Consider the following 13,915-nt stretch of genomic DNA (forward strand, 5'->3'; position numbering starts at 1 on the left):
GAAGAGGGAGGCATTCAGTAAGGTGGTATTTCCTTTTAGTTAAATTTCTTTGATCTGTTTCGTGGCTCTGCCTTCCTATTGTAAATTATTCACAATACAGAAAAATCTGAACACCAGGTTTAGGTAGAATGATTTTAAATTTAGAGCTAAAATAGGAAAGACATGAAACATCATATATATTTATGTATTTGATTATCCCGTTTATAACTGTCTACTGTGCTCTTGCTCCATAACTTGTGTATTTGTGCATTGGCAGAAAATAAATGTTTTCAAAACCAGAAGAGACATACTCAATCCTGGTGCACTTGAAGTATTGCTTTGTTTACAAAAATAATTTGTTTTGTTGCTAAGTAGCATTAAACATATTTATAGAATGTGTTGTTGGGAGAAAGGAGTGTGATGATGGTAAGATTACCAGATCGGTCATTTCTATGAGGTCCTTGGCTTTGGTCATTGATAACGTTATCAGTGAGAATAAGGATTCAGCAGCCTGGTGTGTGACCCGCCGGCCAGGTCTTTGCTTTCTCCTGCTCTGCCCTGTATTTCTGAAGAAGCATTTGTCATTTTGTTTTTCAAAACCTAGATTTGAAATCTAGGCTCAACCTCAGCCTGTGTGCTTGAGCAGTTCAGGAGAGATGGCTGTGGTCTAGACGAGCCATCCTCCAGGAGGTGATGTTACTCAGGAGGGAGTCCCGGGAAAGGATTTTGCTAAACCTGCAACTAAATTCTCACTCAAATATGCCCCTCTCCTTTACATGCTTCTCTCTTCTATCCTTTCCCAACCGTACAGCCTCCAGTCAGATGGCTCTGAGGTGCTCCTGAGTCCGGAAGTCACCTGTGGTCCCCCCGACATGATTGTCACCACTCCCTTTGCCCTGACCATTCCACACTGTGCAGACGTCAGTTCTGAGCACTGGAATATCCATTTAAAGAAGAGGACCCAGCAAGGCAAGTGGGAGGTGAGACCTGAGTCTTTCTTTTTTAAAAAACGGGGTTTGGGTTCCACCCGTGGAATGGATTTAACTTTTACCCTCTCTTCACACAAGTCAGTTGTGAAATTTGTGAGCATTTACTTGTTTTTCAGAGGGTTGGTGGCAAGTGTTCACAGCATCCTCAAGGTATTGGCTAGTGTTTTGGGGCAGGGTGTGTGTGCGTGTGCGTGTGTGAGAGAGAGAGAGAATATGGAAAAGAGAGGCCAGAGAGGATACAGAGCTTTCTCTTTGGGTTTTAGAATACAGTTGTAATTACCCTCATAGACATGTACCCTGTGTATCTGCCTTTGGTACATAAGGCTGTGACTCCCGCCTTTGTTCCCAGGCCATGTCCCTGTCTGAACTGACTTTCCTCTGTGGCTTCTGTGGGGTTAGGGAAGAGGCCCAGGGCAAGCAAGCTGGATTCATAAAAGGAATCACTCTGTTTTTGCCATCATAGGGATTGTAACAAATCTATGTTGAAGTATTCAGAAACAGAGTAGCTGCTAAATAGATGTTCATGAATTAATGAATGCATTGAAAATCATTCTATCTTGCCCTGTGTGTATGAGTACATGTAAGAAACAGTACAAGGAGAGAACAAAAGGGACAGAATGAGAATCCACAGAGGAGAGTAAGGACGAGGGAGACGGCCACGGCAAAGAAAGATGGCAGCGGGATGAGTATTCTTAGTGAAACCTCTGATGTGTCTGTCTGATTGGGATTCCTTGGTATCTGAGGTCCGTTTGCATGAAAGCAGGTGAATTATCTTGCTGGAACACAATGACCTAGTCCAGCCCTGGGATCCTACCTCCCCAGTCGGTGCTTCAGGCAAAAGAAGTCAAAGGAAAATCATGTTTCTTGAGGAGAAGAAAATTCCCAGTTGCGTCAGTGGATGACATTTACCCTGCCCGGCTATGTCTTGAAACTCGTCGCTATTCTTATTGAAAGTGCATTCTGCTATTTATTCAGTTATGATACAACCACAGGCAAATTTCCTGGGGTGTTAAGTTCCATGGGTTTCCTAAAGGGACCAGGTTTTTTTCTCTTTTCCATTACGTCTTGCTTTGCCTTGATTTTTACCATCTTTGTTTTTCTTCCCAGCACTTCCGCACTGTCATTTACATCCAGATGGTGTCAGATTCGTGCCCTATCACATGCCGCCCATACCTTCTCAGGGAGGGTGAAATATTCTGATACGTCTTATCCAAACCATTTATTGAATGGTCCCTCGTGAATGATTTTGATGTAATGAAAGAGGAAAAAATATTTGAAAGAAAATAAATATTACCTTAAGGATAGGGAAAGAGGTTTTCAGAAATAGACCTTTATAAAAACATAAAAGTTTGCTCGTTGATATTAATGTTCAGGGCTGTTTTTTGTTGTTGTTGTTTTTAATTTGGCCTTGAACAAATTAACTGAAAATTGGAGAACTTTGAAAGTGACGTTTGTTATAATCTACTAAATCGAATCCCAACACCCTGAATATAGCCATTCATTCAGTTCCTGATGTCAGCAGTTATTTTGAGAAAATGAGTTCAATAAAAATATTCTGAAAAAAAATGTTATGTCCTTGCAAAGTGACTGTTAAATCACATTTTATTTCCCAAGCTGAGAGAATTCAACAGACCTTTTCCCAACAGGAAGTGATGTCGGTGGAGGATGAATCCACATCCTGTTACTGCCTTTTGGACCCCTTTGCGTGCCACGTGCTCCTAGACAGCTTTGGGACATACGCCCTCACCGGAGAACCAATCACAGACTGTGCCGTGAAGCAGCTCAAGGTTGCGGTTTTTGGCTGCATGTCCTGTAACTCTCTGGACTACAACTTGAGGGTCTACTGTGTGGACAATACCCCTTGTGCATTTCAGGTCAGCCTTTTCTCTATAATTCTTCCTGTGGTGTCATGAAAGCATGGGGTTTCCTGAAGATCGGTATCAATAGAGAATCTGACTGCAGAGGGTCTGGAAAATGAACCCACATCACTGGCTAGATGGGGATACCTCTCTCGAAACAAGAGCTGTGTTACTATGTGTCCAACAATGTGCTGAGGGTACAAGATACTTGCTAGTCGAGAGAAGAGTTAAATTAACACATAAGGAACACTGTGTGCTAAACGAGAAAATTGACTAGAAGTATAGTTGAGATTCAGAAAACAGAGACCCAATTGCAAGAGAGGAGTCTAAAAGAGTTTTGGCGGACCCTCAGGGTACTTTCTTGCATGAATGAGATTTAAGAGCAAAAGAGGAAGGGATACCATGTCCAGAAAAGAGAATGGCGTGAACCACAGGAACAAGAGTTATTTGATGTACGGCGAGCAGTAAGAAAAGTGCTTGGTCACCTGAAGGTTGTAGTTGGGTAACAGCAATTATAAAGCATACCTCTCAGCAGGCTGTCACGTGACATCCTGGACACACAGTCTATTCATTTTTAGGGTTACTAGGGCAGAGATGGCTCCTTTCCATTTTTGGTCCTTTTAATCATGCATGATTCCTTTTAAATTAGCTACTCACAAAGACTGCAAGTTTATTAATAGCAGCAAAGATAATGCAGAAGTGCCTGTGTAAGCTCTACCCTTATATAAATAGCTCTCCTGACACATCCCAGATGCCAGCTATTCCAGTTCTGGATCATTAAGTCCATGATGCAGAGCTTTTCCTCAGGAACTAGCTTTTAAGACACTGAGCTGGAAAACTCATATTTACCAACAGAAGAGATACAGTGACCTGAATCCTGAATATAAACCAATAAAGGTGACACAGTGCCAACCTATGTGCCTAGATCTTCCCTGACCACCTCTTCAGTAGCACAGGTCATTATAAAGGGCACGCTTCATATTTGGCTGTTCACAAAAGGGACCTTTTTCATAAGGGGGTGCCTCTCTGTAAAGAACTTCAGTGTAAGCAGTTAAACTTCATCCTAGGAATGGCATTTTAAACTCTTCATCTGCTTCTGAGACCCCCCAATCAGAGGATTTCTCCAAGATAAAATACCTGACAGACATTCAGTAATCAAAATAATTGACATATGATATCACTTGTATGTGGAATCTAAAAATATGACACAAATGAACCTATCTACGAAACAGAAACAGACTCACAGACTTGTGGTTGCCAAGAGGATGGGGGGAGGGAGGGAGTGGGAGTTTGGGATTAGCAGATGCAAACTATTATACATAGAATAGATAAACAACAAGGTCCTACTGTATAGCACAGGGAACTATATTCAATATCCTGTGATAAACCATAATGGAAAAGAATATGAAAAACGTGTGTGTATATATATGTATATACAATCACTTTGCAGTACACGGTTTGCAAGGCAGCAGAAATAGAGACGCAGATGTAGAGAACAAATGTATGGACACCAAGCGGGGAGAGCAGAGTGTGGTGGTGGTGGTGGGATGAAGTGGGAGATGGGGATTGACATGTATACACTAATAGATAACTAATAAGAAAAAAAAGTTTGCGGTACAGCAGAAATTAACACAACACTGTAAATCAACTGTACTTCAGAAAGAAAATTGAGGTTCCTACCGCCACTGAATAGTTGTAAAATGCACCATCACACAAGTTGGATGTTTAGTAACTCGGACAGGTTTTGAAAGCTGAGTAAACATAGAGGGCGGGGAGGGTTTCCAATCTCCCGGGCTCATATGAGTAACCCACTGCTAACTAGGGTTACTGTTGAGGATCTGTTCATCACAACTGCCTTGGAAGTCAGCCATCATAACCAGTTTGGAATTTTCTTTGAATAACAGTCTCACTGCTGATGTATATACCAGTGAGTTAGACATTTGCCCAAGGAGTTTCTTCTAAGGGACTTGCAGATAATGTATTTTCATTCCCATTCACTGCTCTCAGATTCTAGAAGAGCTCAACTGTTAACAGCTGAATTGCAGTGGGAATCATGAAAGTGAGGCTCAAACCACAGCTTTTCAAACCACTACCATCCCTGTGGGTAGTAGACCCCTCTTAATCAATGCTCGAGAAACTGGTATGCTCCCTTGTATTGAATATAAATGTCTTTATTTCATCACTGAGAGAGATTTCTTAAAATTCTTTAATTTTGCTGTAGAGAAATGTTTTCTCCAGTGGAGATACCTTTGGCCCCATTGATCGGAATCTGATTACCTCCAGTGATTCTTCCCTCTCCTATTATGTCAAATAAAGCTGATTTTAAAGTTGAGCTGGGTTATACTTGTTATTGACAGGATGTATGTGACAGCTGTCGTGAACAGCAAAGGGTATGCTTCTCCCCTGGGCTTCTGAGAGACCATCAGCCTTGCTTGAATAACTTTTCTGGCCCACAGAACATAACTTGTAGCTTTTCTGAACACAGCCGTTTACTCCGCGGTCTTAGTCTCTGAGTTCTGTGCAAGAAAGGAATCTTGCTTTCTGGATTTTTATCTTGCTAAAGTGAATGTGTTCAGGACCTCCTCCCCAGGTTCATTTAAACGTCCTTCGTATCCCAAATCATCTATGTCATATTTTTTCATGGCTTCATATATGGTATCTAATTAGAGGGAAATATTATATAGTTACTAACCCACTAAAACAGTTCCACTTGAAGAAAGCCGTAGCAACAGGACACTTTTGGAACCTCTAAAAGACTTCACACATTAATATCCGCTCCTCCCAACTTGTGTGGTGTGAGCTGAACATCTTGTATGCAGTGATGACTCACCTTCTTTAACTCAAATAGAACCCTAACTTCTTAATCAAAATTCATAGGTAGTTTTTTTTTCATGAAGCATTTCTGCAGAAATTGCCTACCCTGGAATTTGCCTCTGTTCCGTTATCACTGTAATGAAAATGTTCGTCATGATTTGGAAATAGAGACCAAGCGTGGCTGTGACAGTTGCTGTATTTATTGTAGTACATCTTTCATAGCTCAAAGTAATGATACCTATGAGCCCAGCTAGACCTGGGCTTGTAACCAAGAAGGAAGCCTGGTTAAAGGACATGGTTGCATTTTCACGCCATTTCCATCTCCCTGGGAAACTATGTCCCCGCAAAAGCCCACCTTCTCACTGGAAGTGCTTGGAAGAAGGGCAGCTTCTAGACCCAACTCTCCTGTCCTCTTAGAACTAGGTGGGGACCTGGCAAGACAGTGGCCTCACCAAAAATATTCCTTTATAGGATTTTAGTAATCAAACAAACATTCTTCATTTTTTGCCATGCCCTCCTTTGCCTCCTGCAGGGCTGCTTCCCATTTGCTCTGGGGATGTTTCATCTGAATCCTAGTAGCAATTTCTTTGAATCACAAAAGCAAAATGCCTCATGCACCTTGGTAAGGCATAATTAATTTGGTGTCAGATTTTTGAAGCTATGTTCTAATAAATACATCTAAAACCATCTCAATGGAAAATTAAATCCGCTCAGATAGGCTTTTTTAAAAAAATACAAATGCCATCTGCCTTAAGGTGAGAAAGGGACCAATGACTTCTTGTCCTTCCTGTTCCTGTATTTCTGTAATAATTAGAGCTGCAATTTTATGTTTGTGTTTGACATTGGCACTTTTGATGAATTCAAACTAAAGGTTGAGGAACGGTGATATATTTTCAAAGTTGTAACATGTTAAGACCTAGGTTTTTGTTATTGTATTTTATTACATTCTCTCTCTCTCTCTCTCTCTCTCTCTCTCTCTCTCTCTCTCTCTCTCTCTCTCACACACACACACACACACACACACACACACACACACACAGTTCAAACAAACCTTAACATAGGGAAAGCAAGGAATTAAGCACTTGCCCTATCTTAGGGGGAAAAAAAAAACACAACTAATTTTTTTCTCAATTTCTCCCAGCACTGCTATTCAGTACCTCTGGGTCCTCATTACTTACTTGGCATTAATGGAGATTTAGAATCTAATTTCAGAGGATTTCCTCCAGATGTAGCTCTTGTGTTTATCAATAATACAACCTTGGAAAATATCATTCACGTAAAGCAGTTAAAGGAAAACACCACAGCGACATAACTTCTGTGTGTGTGTGTGTGTGTGTGTGCGCGCACTTAAGTTCAACAGTTTTGTCTCATAAATATGTAAATTCAGCCTGCTTGTTTTAGTATCCCTGAAGCACACCTGAATGTCGCTGCCTGTCTCATTAAATCAACATGAATGGCTCAGTGAGGCACAAAGCACAAGTTTCTCCTGGCCACAACTCCTAGCCCTGGCTGACTAGCAACCGCCAATGTGAAATGATGAAATAGAAGAGACAGAAAAACCACCAACCATAGCCTTTAGGTGCATCTTATATACAAGAAACCAGCCAGACCCTACTTTCTACTTTAATTAACACAGATATCAATTTAACAGTAGACTCAGAGGTTTGGCCAAGGGCCCTTATCACATAGGAGGCAGATAGGAAAAAGTCAAATGGATATCAGATTCCACTCTCAGGGTGATGCGTCCGTGTGAATGACTCCGAAGGAGCTCAGCGGGGTTGTTTGTACCACTGATTCCCAAACCTGGCTGGACATTGGCGTCATCTGAGAAGTATTTAAAAATACAATGTCTAGGCCCAGCCCCTGAGCGGAATACAATAGGTTTAAGGGGCGTAACTGGGAATTCTGCGTTAAGTACAATTTATCCTATTTGGAGAGGGATTTAAGCTTGCACTCTGAAGCCAGTTGTGCCTTTACAAATATATAAATACAGTGATGAGTTCATTATTGGGCTTCTTCATTTTAATAAGTAATTGGTTTGTTACAAAATAGCTATAATTGCTTAATATTTTGTACAAGGTTACAAGACACTGTTAATTGTATGTAGCTGGTTCAGTATGTGGAGATTAAAGTAATCAAAAAAAAAGGTAAAAATAAATTATGGTTATATTTAAATTGGAGGCCCTAAAGCAGAAATCTTTAAGAGGTGCCATTTTCCTCGGTGATAATTGTAAGTGGATATCCATTTTAAAAATTCCTAATATCCTCAGGGATGGCTTAGATAGTATATATAACCACAGGGCAAAACCTTTTTATTTTATATTGGAGTATAGCTGATTAACAATGCTGTGATAGTTTCAGGTGCACAGCTAAGCGACTCAGCCATACATGTACATGTATCCGTTCTCCCCCAGACGCCCCTCCCATCCAGACTGCCACAGAACATTAAGCAGAGTTCCCTGTACTATACAGTAGGTCCTTGTTGGTTATCCTTTTTAAATATAGCAGTGTGTACATGTCAATCCCAAACTCCCTAACTATCCCTTCCCTCCACCCTTCCGCCCACCCCCCACTCCCCGGTAACCATAAATTCACTCTCGAAGTCTGTGAGTCCATTTCTGTTTTATAAATACATTCATTTGTATCATTTCTTTTTAGATTCCGCATATAAGTGATATCATACGATATTTCTCTTTCTCTGTCTGACTTACTCAGTATGACAATCTCTAAGTCCACCCACGTTGCTGCAAATGGCACTATTTCATTCTTTTTTATGGCTGAGTAATATTCCATTGTATATATGTACCACATCTTCTTTATCCATTCCTCTGTCAATGGACATTTAGGTTGCTTCCGTGTCCTGGCTATTGTAAATAGTGCTGCAGTGAACACTGGGGTGCATGTCTCCTTCTGGACCATGTTTTTCTCCAGATATATGCCCAGGAGTGGGATTGCTGGGTTATATGGTAGCTCAGTTTTTAGTTTTTTAAGGAACCTCCCATACTGTCCTCCACAGTGGCTGCACCAATTTACATTCCCACCAGCAGTGCAAGAGCGTTCCCTTTTCTCCACACCCTCTCCAGCATTTATTGAAAAACAGACTGACTTATGTCATCTTTACATATATCTTGCAGTAATGAAAAATTACTTATGGGACAGTGTTAATAGCAGTCTGACCTTCACATGACTCTTAAAAAAATCAAGCATAGTATAGGAAAATGCAGGGAAATCTAGTAGAAAAAATACTAGACCGTGAACAGGTACTGATACAGCAGCTCTGTCACTAGCCATGTGGCTTCAGGCAAATCACTTTCTTGGGGGTAGGGGGGAGGGTCTCCATGGTTTCCTCTGTAAATAATCAAGTTTTAAATCACTAACTACCTTAAGTTCCCTTCAAGTGTGATGATGCTATGTCATTTCTAAATATTAAAATAGACTAGCTCTACACCAAGTAATTCACCAAGTGAACAAGTCACTTCATCGCCTGACCTCGGTTTATTTCTCTGTACTTTCAGGCAAGTCAGATTTAAAGAACAGGGATACACTTCAGAGAGCCTACCCAGTCAAATATACTTTGACAAGTCAACATCGTTGTTATTCCATGGCTTTAATATGGTTTGAATAAGCCAATTTCTTATGTGTCCCTGTTTCTAACCTTGAATGGCAAAAAGCAGGTAGTATATTACCATGCTAATGATTTTGCTTGGCTGTGGGTAAACCCAAGTAAAGAACTGATGCCTAAAGATTAAGTGACTTGCCCAAGACCATGCAGAAATGTGATTAGAAGCCCGTGCTTCCATTTTTGGCTTACAAGATGAGTGCCCTCTTGAGTATGTATAACCCTCAGAAAATTCTCCTACTCCCTGAAACCCGAACAACATTACTCTAAACAAAAATACAAGTCCCTAGCATGGTAAGGGAGAATTCGTGATTGGCCCCTGCCCTATAATATTCATCACCTCCAGCCATACACTTTCCACCCTAACCTTCTATCCCAGCTTTGTGCAGAGCCCATTCAGTGTCTGGAATGCACTCTCCCTCCCTTTCCCATGAGTAGCCCCTATGTTTACTTCCAGGCTCAGTTCAAATATCACTTCCTCTATTAATTTCCCAATTCATTTCCTGGCCTTTCTGCCCATCTGGGTTAGGCACCCTCTGTCTTGCCTGAACCTTTGGGAATATACATATTTGTAATAGTTAGACACTATATTATACTCATATGCTTGCTGTTCTGACCCTCTCTCTAGACTGTGTGCTCCTTGGTGTTTCATTTCTGTCCACCCAGTGCCCAGCTCAAGCACTGCTCCACTGGACACTCATTAAATCTCAAAAGAGGGAACAGACCAGGATCCGTAAAGACCTAAAGCCAGCGTCTGGCATTAATTCCCTTCCCTCCCACCCTGCCTCTTTCCTTCCACTGCTTGCAGCCCTCACTAGACACTGACCACTGTGTTATTATGTCCAACGCTTAGACCCACAAGGTAATGAATCATCTAGCACTGCCCTGTCCAGTGCAGTAATTGCCAACCATGTGTGCGTATCTACATTTGAATTAACTAAAATGAAAATCTTAGTTCCTTAGTCACTCTAACCACTCTGGCTAGTGGATACCATATTGGAAAGCACAGGTGTGGACCACTTCCATCATCGCAGCGAGTTCAAGTGCTGACTCAGGGCCCCAAGGCACACCCCTTCCACACCCCAAGAGTTGGAGAAAATGACACTGGAATGGAATCGTTTAGTCCTGAGAAGAGACACTAGTAGCCTGTTAACAGTTTGTGTGTACATTAAGGATAAAAGCTGGAAAGCTGCCTCTTAGAAACATTTTCATTAATGTTAATCTATACATAGACAAGAGATGGGAAAGATAACTTCTGAAGCTGTTTTCACTCCCTGATAATTGAAATGTAAGTTTCATTGTATTTATAAACCTATTTGCTTGGCTTCTTACAACCTTTTTGAGACTCTGGGAAGATTATAGGACATCATTAAAGGATTTCAGTTTTCCTATTTATCCTAGCTCTGCAAGGAAATTATAAGTCAGTTAACGGTGATTTTTTTTAAATGGGGATTTAGGGAAATCTTTCATCTCCACTAACACTGAAAACCTCACCCCCTACAGTAGTTTGACATCTTATAGCACTCATGTCTGTTCTGTTATTTCACTTGTCTTATGGAGATGATTCTAAACGCCACAAATTTGAAACCAGTTAAATGGTTTGCTTAATAGAATGTATGTGAACTGTGTTTGTATGAGATATAAAGATTTGTCAGTGAAAGATAAAGGAGTATTTATCTCAGGAATTTGATTCCTTTTTTTTTCTGAGCTGAAACTGACTTGGCAACTTAGTTTCTCTTGGCCTTTTGGCATAACTTCTGGGAACATTACTACAAATAAACATGATACATGCATTTGCAACATTTATTTTGAGCTAGAGGATAAATATTGGATGATGCCTGTGTTAGTGACAAACAAGGGAACCAGAGCGGAGGAGGGGCTGTGTCTCCCTTTCTCACGAAATATGATGATGCGTTAGGTTAAGTACAAATACATCCCTCGATTATGGCGATATCAGGATGAAATTCACACAGTTCTGGAAACTCAACAGTATGACAGTTTGCTTGGGGCAAAGGAGGTCTTCCAGTTTTAAAGACAGGCACGCTGTGTGTAAAAGCCTCAACAATACAGTAATGAAGAACAATTGTTTCTTTGTGTCCAGATCCTTATTTCTCAGCAGCCTGTATGTAGCCCCTTAGTCCTGACCTTGCAAGGATGGGGGTGGGGTATAAAAGTAGAGCGTGCTCATCACGCTGTTTGTCGATTCCTGGGAGACACATGAGAGGGAGTATACGAATCTGTGGAAGGAAAACGTGGAGGAAATTGGGTACTTTATTGTTGTGCTTCTTTCTTTTTCTTGCCCTCTAGGAAGTGGTTTCAGATGAAAGGCATCAAGGCGGACAACTCCTGGAAGAACCAAAGTTGCTGCATTTCAAAGGGAATACCTTTAGTCTTCAGATCTCTGTCCTTGATATCCCCCCATTCCTCTGGAGAATTAAACCATTCACTGCATGCCAGGTACTGGCCAAATGGGTTTCTGACAGAAATAGCTTTGCTTTAACCAGCAAGTAGATCACAAGCCCCGGTGAAGGTACTCTTGACTTTCCTCCTCCTTTAAAACTATGGATTTAATTTCAAAACTGTCACAGACATGTAACAGTTTGGACTACACCCAGGGAATGAAACCTATTGTCATAAATCCATGGGTTTCTAACACGTGGGGGAAAAAGGGGCTTGTGTGTCAGGTAATGTGACATTTCTCTCTCCTGCTTAAATCACCACTCGGGATAGGTTGAAGGTGGTCATTTAACAACTTAGAGCAGGATGTTTGTGGGTTTGTTTTGATTCAGATCAGTTCATTATGAGACACAGTTTTAATCCTGTTCAAGTACAAATGAACCGGATGTCAGGGAGAAACCTTTTAAGGGTGATCATTTTGAGTTGTAGAGAGCTCTGGCCAACCAGATGGGAACCAGAGATTCTGTCCTGTATATATGAAGTGCTTGCTACCAGATGAATTGAGCAAGATGGGAAGAAGAAATCACAAATTGAAAAACAAAGCAATGTCAATGCCTCTTAGAATCTTTTTATAACTATAAAAATATTTACGTATGATTGTTCACACACCTCATCATTAGAGACTTTAAAAAAAACTGCAGGATGACTTACGAGTCTCCTTGGATCATTTTTAGGGATTTTGAGTAGTTGCTTAGCACGAAAAGATATCAACTTGTGATCTTGTCACTGAATTCTATGAAAATTTCCAGTGATAAGTATCATCATCAGAAGCAGCCAGCTGGTCTACCACCATTTCTTAAGCTAGAGTCATCTGTGCTTCAAGTGACAGGACATTTCCCTCACTCTGGGTAAGCTTCTGGGAGATGCATATCGATCTGGACTCACAGGACGCTTTCAGACTTCTCTGTTCTTCCCATCAGCATAACCTGCAGAGCCTTGTGGTTCTTTGACCTTTCCACCTTTACAGCATTCATTTTCTAAAAACCATGCACAAGATACACCGGCTTGTCAGAATGGAAATAAGCCAAATCTCAAAGAGAAAAACCTCGACCATGCCCTGAGAGTTAGAAAAAAGTTGTACCACCAACACCTTACACTTCTAAACTTCAGAATTTTCAAATTGGTTCAGGCCATATTTTTATATTTACTTTTCAGATTTCTCATGACCTTGGGAATTGCCCCCTCTGTGTATAACTTTAGCACATTCAAAGCAACAAGAATCTCTCTCAGGGCCCTGTACAATTTTTTGGAAAACTTTACCATATTTTTTTTTTATGGAGATAGGTTTTCTATGAATACGTGTATTATTTATGATGTTCTAGACCTAGGTGTCTCTGTTTCCCAGAAAGCAGTATTCAAAGTTTCTAGTCCAAATTGAACTTCAGGGTATTATTAAAACAAACCCTTGAGTCATGCAAATTCCTCTGTGTATTAATCTTTATTGATTTAAGGGCATCATTTCACTGGATCTGGTACAAGTGACTCAGTCCAAAGTAACTATTAAGTTTAATGCTTGGAGATAAAAAAAAAAAAAATCAGATGAAAGAACCATCACCTCTCAGTGGCACTTAAACAACAATTCCAACACCAGGGATTCCAAAGAGAGCCTCAGGTAGAAAAGGCTTGGTGGAGGTTAATGCCTGCCCACCCCAGAGGATGCAACAGGGACGGCCAAAGGCAACGGGCACTGGCTAGCAAGAAAACCCAACCAGCTTTACTGCCAGGATGGGTTGGATTACATAGAGGTTGTGAACAACTAGAAGCATTTGCCTTCTGTAATTGAGCATCATTTGAAAGAGTCTTGGAAGGCTGAGAAACAATTTAATTTCCTCTGCACCAGGAGGCTTGCCACTGAGTTTTCATTTCCACTTCATTTTTCTTCCCCACAAATGGCTTTCTGCTCTATTCTTCCTTTCTCTTCACCACCCTTAGAACCAATTTCTTTGCTCCTGTGATCACTGAACCCCCAGCAGTACGCCTACATGTTGTGCTTGTCTTAATGGCCATGCTGTGTTTGCCCCAGGCATCAGATTCTCACACTCTGGGGAGGGTTTGTGTTCAGAATGCTTGAACTTCATGGAGAACATCATGTGCGCTGACAAACTCAGTGTGGATGATAGAGAATGGCTTTTTGTTAAGGCTTAGTGGATAAGAGCTCACAGAGCACTATTGTGGAGACAGAAAACCTCACTACTCCT

General features: G+C 41.0%; 1 protein-coding gene across 1 annotated transcript in view; it reads left to right on the forward strand.

Annotated features, from left to right (window-relative positions):
* Positions 1-13,915, forward strand: part of UNC5D (unc-5 netrin receptor D) — a 607,834-nt gene that overhangs the window by 557,339 nt on the left and 36,580 nt on the right. Inside the window, exons 12-14 of the mRNA XM_019921243.3 lie at positions 791-959; positions 2,615-2,842; positions 11,568-11,717. Coding sequence (XP_019776802.1) covers positions 791-959; positions 2,615-2,842; positions 11,568-11,717 — 547 coding nt within the window. The remainder of the gene's footprint in view (positions 1-790; positions 960-2,614; positions 2,843-11,567; positions 11,718-13,915) is intronic.

This window comes from Tursiops truncatus, chromosome 21, assembly GCF_011762595.2.
Source record: "Tursiops truncatus isolate mTurTru1 chromosome 21, mTurTru1.mat.Y, whole genome shotgun sequence".
In the NCBI taxonomy this organism is placed as follows: Eukaryota; Metazoa; Chordata; class Mammalia; order Artiodactyla; family Delphinidae; genus Tursiops; species Tursiops truncatus.